At 42.4% G+C, this 7244-nt stretch overlaps 1 protein-coding gene across 4 annotated transcripts in view; it reads left to right on the top strand.

The window, feature by feature from the left end:
• The first annotated feature begins 4263 nt into the window (after positions 1-4263).
• Positions 4264-7244, top strand: part of FAM13C (family with sequence similarity 13 member C) — a 47628-nt gene continuing 44647 nt past the window's right edge. For all 4 annotated transcript variants that reach the window (XM_066554365.1, XM_066554364.1, XM_066554366.1 and 1 more), the window contains exon 1: positions 4264-4369. In XM_066554365.1, the coding sequence (XP_066410462.1) occupies positions 4308-4369 (62 nt within the window). In that variant the 5' untranslated portion in view covers positions 4264-4307. The remainder of the gene's footprint in view (positions 4370-7244) is intronic.

The following is a 7244-nucleotide window of genomic DNA, read 5'->3' as shown; positions in this document are numbered from 1 at the left end:
ACCTAAAGAAAAGTCACAAGTGTGGCCTCAGAAGTAGCAGCGTGACCTGCCAAGGAAGCATATTTAGCTGTTCCTCAGAGCAGGGGAGCTGAAGGTGCTCTGTTCATGGCAGCAAACTCTGTGCACGCAAACAGGTGGGACTCAGTGCACCTCCTTGTGGGTACAGCTCCTGAGGGAGGTGAAGGATGGCTGGAGCCCTTCAGGGTATTGTTTCTTGGCAGGAACACACATGCTCCAAGAAAAACAAATTTGCTCAGTATTTTTATGAGTCTCTGAGCTCAGCCAGGTCTGGCAGGGATGATTTGACTTCATCCAGAGAGACAGTAGTGGGGAGATCATTCCAAGTTTCCCTTTATTTGGGTAGTGGAACATGACTAATTCCTTCCCCGAGCTGGAGGGTGCTGCCCTGGGCTCCTCATCCTGCAGTGTGAGTGTCACACTGTGCCTCTCACATCCTTCCATGGGGCCCAGGGCAGCTCCCTTGTATGGCCTGACTGCACTGCAAAATATGATGCAGCAATCCCAGCACAGGCACTTTGGACTCTGTGGAATAACAAATAATAATGAAGAAAATAGTCTGGCAATAAATGCTGATCACACCCTATAGGCTTGCACTGAGTTTTTCATTAGGTAGTAGATATTACATGCAAAATAGTAACTTTCCCAGAACTTAGAGAGCTTAGAGTTCTTTGTAAATGTGTAATTTTCCCTTTAAAATACAGTTTATTTCTCAGTGCAAATTCTTCATTATTCTGTAGTTAGGGTTGAAAGGCCTCATCATTTGTCTGAGTCAGAAATGCCCCGAAGGGAAAACAGTCATTTAGTGAGATGAGCAAATTCAGGAAATTGAGGCAAAGGTTCTGCTCTGCAGGTGAACCCAAAGATCCACAAGGCCTGCAGGGATGTGGGTGTGGGGGGTGTGTGACTTTTTAGACAGCTGCAGCTTGGAGACCTTCACTGCTCCTCCTTCTTTTTTATGGCATTTTGATTGCTGTTCCCTCCTGTTCTGCTGAAGCCAGAACTATTTCTGCCCACTTTTGCCTCTCTCCTTTTGCAGACTTACATTGCCTTTGTAAGGCACTCACTGCCAGCTAATGCTGAGCTTATGAACATATGATTTATTTTGAATATGTGTCTCTTTTATGTGCAAAACCAAGCTGGATGCTGTGATTCCTGCTTCATTCTCCTTCCTGACACAGCAATAATTCTCCTGATGGAACAAACCAAATAAAGAATGGAATTTCTATGCTAATCTATTTGTCAGCCATAAATAGGCAATATATTAGTCAAACTTCCAGAAGTGAATAGCAACATATTTCTGAGTCTTGGTATCTCCAAAATGTATGTAGATGTTTGCTTTGGGGATCTCTGGCATTTTTGTCATCAGCTAAGGGCTGTCATGTGATGTTTATGTTGGTTAGAGCTGCACTTGGCAAAAGAGGGTAAGAACAAAACTGAGTATAAAATGGCCAGCTTTTCTGCAGAGAAAGTGTCTTTTCCTAGACATAGGATTTGCAAAAATATGAATCACTGAAGCTGTTCTGAAGAAAAAAGGAAAAACTGATTTAAAAGCCTTTCTTTTCAGAATTTCAGAAATACATGTTCTGATGAATTCAATACAAAAAGTCCTTAGAAGTTTACCTGTTATTCAGTGGGGAAGTTCAAAGCTTACTTCACACATAGGTGTAGCTTTATTTTCATTGGGACTTCAGGACATGAGAAGCCTGGCATGACATCTGAATGTGGTGATCCAATACATCTGACACTGAGAATTTCAGTGTGCTAAAGAGTGATGTTCTATAGCATTATGGACCTAACTGGCTTGCATGTCACTATTGAAAATAAGGAGGTAATAGCAGTTTTAGGTTTTCTCTGTGCCTGGAACTTAGAAGGAAGCAGAGATGCAGGTTCAAGCATCTTTGGCTCTCCCTTGTGAGAGGGACCAGAGACTCTTTGCCTGCTCTGGTCACACCCCTCACTTCCCATCCATTCACATGGATGGGAAGCACGTGGAAGGAGCTGGGGTCAGCCAAGAGGGCCCAAGCCAACATTGTTGTTGAAATGAATTTTTTCCCCTAAAGACAAACTACTTCCATCTGGTAAAAGAAGAAAAGTTACTGTGAGTCTACTCTAGTTCCTCTCTTGTGTTCCCCAGGAGAAGAGCGGCTCCATTTATCTGACTGGGGCATTGCTCTGAAATGGGCTCCTGAGTTTGCCTGGCCTTTACTTATGTACATTTGTTATTGCTATGCCTGTTTTACATGAAATTTCATTTTGTTGAATGGTTTCACCACCTTACAAGAAGAGACTCTGCACTTACACTGATCAGTGCTATCTTTAAAACTAGTGCAACTTTAGGAGTGAGCTGCAATGTAAATGCTTCCCTAAAGGAGATGTAGCAATTGCTGTTCAGCACCAAAGTCCAGACAAGCGACAGGAAAGTGATGATGCTTTAAACTTGGCCTCAGTCCAAAGCATCCCTGCCTTATAAACTGATCTTCAGTCCTGTTATCTTCCCAGGAACAACATCAAAGCGCCGCAGTGCATTTGCACAGGGAATGAATTCACAGAGAATTAGACCTTGACTTGGGCACCCACAGATGGAGAAGTCATGTTTGTAAGAGCTCCCTTTCTTGTGGGGTGTGTGTAGGTACCCAGTCCTTTAAACTCTACTCTAGCCAAGCTGTGATGCTTATCAGTGGGATTTTGTGATAAAATGTAGTGATTCCTCCATGACACACTTGAAGTGCTGGTTGTGAACCCAGCTTAACAATTCCAAATAAGAGTCAAGTGTTCACTTGGGCATTCTGGAATATATTTCTTTTAAAAAAAATCACTTATTTTTAATGGCACTCTACTTATTGAGCATGTAAATTAAGCTTTTGCTTCCCACATCATCTAGAAGAATACCTTTGTTCAGTTGCTGTCCTGCAAATAGAACAGCAATAAAGAACTTTGTATTTGTATGGTCAGAGCAATAGAACTGGAAACAGGAGGAGAAAGAACATTTCAGTTTTAAGGCAGGATTTAATTACTAACCCTTAAGTTTAGGTTTTTTGCTCATCCTTCTCTCACAAAATGTCCTCTCTGAAGGGCAGAGGTCCCTGCAGGCTGGCTGTGATGTTCTGATCCCCAGGTAACATGCCATTATCCACACTGGCATATATGTACAAATATAAGAAGGAACAGAGCAGGCAGTGTGTGTGAGAGGCAGGGAGGCTGGGAAGGGGGAAGATGTGATGCATTGTCAGCGCTGCTGGTAAAGGAAAGCCATTGTCAGGCTGTGATTCCTGGCTGCCACTGCTGCCTGGGAAATGTGTGTCAACACCACGCAGAGGCACAAGCTGCTGCTGGGGGAGGAGGAGGAGGAGGAGGAGGAGGTGCCTCTCTTTATCCCTGCTCGGCTTGATGCTGGAGTCTCAGAGATGCCTTTGTCACAAACAGGAGTGCTCACAAGGCGTTGTCTGCTTTGCTTTCTCTCCCCCAGCCCAAACAACAACAACAACAAAATCCCATCTCTGCTGTGTAGCAGTGAGATTTGAGATTGTTTGCTGGTTGGATTTTTTTTCCCTTTTTTGCTGCTGTAAGATTTCAGGATGATCCAAGAATGTTGTTCACTGGATTTGAGGGGTGTTGTTGGAGGGGGAATTCCACTGCTGCCTCAAACCCAGCAGTTTGGAATATCCTGAGCTGACCCTGCTGAATGTATTACATCAGGTCAGAAACATTTTGTTGCGGGAGCACAGCAGCCTATTCCTTTCACAGGGATGGTTTCATCTACTTCTTGCTGTTAGCTTAATAACCTCTTCCTACTTGAACTGTCCATTCTGCCAGATTTTTTTTTTTCATAGAATCCCTTGTGTTTTGGCCACGAACTGAGCATGTAAGAGACCACTAAACAAGAAAACCTCCAGACAGCTAGCTGGGCAACCCCAGCTATTTAAGTAAAAAACCCTGCATTTGATGAGCCAATTACACAGCAAATATAAAAAGGACAGAATGCCAAATACTTGTTTGCAAACCTAAGCCTTTATTAACAGCACAGCTACAGTTATAAAAGATAATGATCTGAGCCTCACAGTCTACCTGTACCCCTGCCTGAATCCTGGGTGCTGCTGGCTGGGCTTTGTGAGTGTTGTAGGACTAATCCCTGTGGTTTCTTGATTATGAGCATGTGCAGAGCAGCCCAAGGTAGAGCCGTGCATGCAGAGCGAGCACACAGACGTGCCTTGCTATGCCATGTTTGTGCATGTGTTCCTACAACTGAGGAGGATACAGGGAGCCTGCCTGCCTTGCTGATTTATCTGATGTTTTCTTGTTTCTGTTTCAGCATTCAGGATAAGTCCTTCAACACGACAGCTTTAGCAGAGTAAGTGAACACTTTAAAGATGTCCTTATTTTTAAACAGGAATGATGAGTTTAGTTACCGTACAGAATAATTGTAAGTGGTATGCCAGAAGTCCCAAGCTATCTGTCATATATTTAGATTGGGTTTTCTGTAATCTAAACATATTATTGCCTGTATGGGAAGGATTGCATAAAGCAGCTGCCTTTAAATGCTCTGTGACTATTTAGCAGTGAAATCCCTTTTTTGGGAGAATATATGCTGGGTGCACATCACACACGTTTAAGTGCATGATTTGCAGTGTCGGATGAACCTCCTGTCAAAATATTGCTCATTTCTGATACTGATGATCCTGTCAAACACAAGCATGTCTGTTTTCTAAGGACACATGGTCTGTATTTACCACAAGCATTGTTAGGAAAAAAAAAAAATCATTAGGAAATATTTTGAAAAATCCCTATACATTATTTAGACAGGCCAAGTACCAAAAACGTCATTTCTTTGTTATCAATTCCATAAACTCCTTAGATGGCCTTTTGTATATATCATAATCATAAGGATGTATATGTTGATTTTTCTTGCTGTTTTACAGAGACAGCAGAACAAGGGAGGACATTAGAAAGTTAGGAAGGCAAACCCTCTAGGAGCTATTGCAAATGAAACGGTCTTTGTCTTATTTTAGTCTAAACCACTTCAATATTGGAGTTCTGTGCATTTTTAATTTGCATGCTTTTGATTGTTTCAAAAGCTTTTGGGGAAGATTCTGCAGCAGTAAGGAGCCAAGCTGTTTTTCAGAAGGAAAATGATGTATGGATTTGTTTGTATATTAGGTGAGCTTTACACTGTTAAAATGCTCATAATCTAAAACACCTCAGCTGGACAGTGAACTGTTTGCTGAGTGCTGTGGGGACAGGGGACACTCTGAAAGCAGGCCAAGTTATAATCATCTGAGCCATCTCTAAGTGCTATCATAACCTCTACAGGAGAAGTAATATTTCAAAGGGATCTAAAGAATTTCCCTCTCTTATATTGCTTTGCTTTATTTGCTTATATTTCCTTGCTTTACTTAATATTTAAATTTAGTCAGACTTTTTGTGTGACTGGGGCAGATATGGAAAGATTAAACTGAAGTTAATAAATCATGGAGGGATTTTTGTTTGCTTGCATGCTTGTTTGTTTTCATTTCCTGTGTTCCTGTTAGTTATGTGATGAATTTTGGTCTGTAAAATTATGGGTTGCTCCCCCTTCACAGAAAGATAGCCAGATTACAGATAATATATTTTTCATGGTTTTTTCCCTTTCCTCTGTCCCTAAGTACATCCATTGTTTCCTGTAGAGATTCCCCTGGAGCAGTCCCTAAGCCTGCTTCCCCCCTGAGGTTTCTGGGACCCAGAGGTGATGGCTTTTCTCTGTGGGGCTTCATGTTAAACCAGGAGGGTATAAAATCTGGGAGTGTGGTGCCAGCCCTGCCCTTGGGGAGATGGAGAGGGGTCGGATCTCCCTCATTTCAGCTGCTGTTGGTTCTGGTTTGTGAGATTTCATGTTTCATCTTATATTTCCAAACAAAGGGGTAGAAACGTGCTTTTAGAAAGCAAAGGGAGTGAACAATGATATCTGAAAAGCATTGTCCCATTGAACAAACTTGGTTCCGTAAGTCTCATTCTTCCCTAAATCTCATTTGGAGATGTCCCCCAACACCTGCTTTAGAGAGCTGCTGAGGATACACAATTCTTACTGATTTCAGCACTTATTGCTTGTGTTGACCATCTCTGAAAGCAGATGAAAATAGATTGACTTTTATTTAGCAGATGAAAGAGGGAGCTTGCCATGCACATCTAGACATCCTCATTTAACAATTTCTGTCTTTATTTGTGCCAAAGGCAAAGCCAGGGCTTCCTGAATAAAATCAAGGCAGTGGTAAAACACCTTCAGGAACATTTCTCCAGACAAGGAGAGTGCCTGGGGGTGCCAAGCTCGCAGCAAGCCATGCATGCAGCCTGGTTTGGGAGCTGCTCACATGAGCTCCTGAAAGGTCAAGTCAGCAGAAGGCAGCAGTGCTCACTCTGGTCTGAAATGGCTCCTGTGGGAAGGTGAAAATGGTAGAAAGTTAAAGAAGCTGGTCCCATTAACCCAGAGACCCTGGAAGGAACACAGAGACAGACTAGCCAGAGTCAGAGCAGCACTCCCTCCAGGCTGGGATCCCATCTCTGACCTGACTCTGGCCTGTGCCATAACATCAATAATGGATGTACTTACTTATAAGTGATATCCATCAGTCAGTAGCTGGATTGGGCACTGAAGGGAGAGGATTCACATCACTGTTTTTGTTAAAAGACAGCTCTTACCCAATGTAAGCCTCAACCCATTTGGATTTCTGACCTGAAGCTGCTGTGGAACATTCTCTGTTGGTTTAGGAGTGAGGAAGATGCTGCTGCAGTTTTTTGTTGGTGAAAAGTCTCTCTGTCTCTCTGCTGCACACAAACTATCAAAAAATATACCAAACTCCTGAATATTACCCTACCTATTAAATACAGGGAAAGATAAGCAACAAGATTTACAAGCTACTGATAAGAGGAAAGGAAGGTGTGCGTGTTTGTTTTGGTATGTGCAGGCAGGTGGCATGAACACAGAAGACACATTTCTTTAAGAAATCATGGTAAAAACACTCCAGGCTTCAATGCTGGGTATTTGCATTATATGACAAATTCCTCTTTTTAAAGGTCCTGCTATGATCCTAGCCTCAAACACTGTCCTGTGTGAGTGAGCTCTCAGCCTCCTGGCTATTATTTATTCTTGCACAGACAAAAATTTCTGTTGGAAATTTTAGAGTGTGTTGTTTCTGAACCTCCTCAGGATCTTTTAAATTTCATGAAGGTCATTGCATTCTCTGACTCATTAT

The sequence above is a fragment of the Molothrus aeneus genome, chromosome 8 (assembly GCF_037042795.1).
Source record: "Molothrus aeneus isolate 106 chromosome 8, BPBGC_Maene_1.0, whole genome shotgun sequence".
NCBI lineage: Eukaryota > Metazoa > Chordata > Aves > Passeriformes > Icteridae > Molothrus > Molothrus aeneus.
Note: the sequence above shows the minus strand (reverse complement) of the source record. Positions and strands in the feature narration are given on the sequence as shown.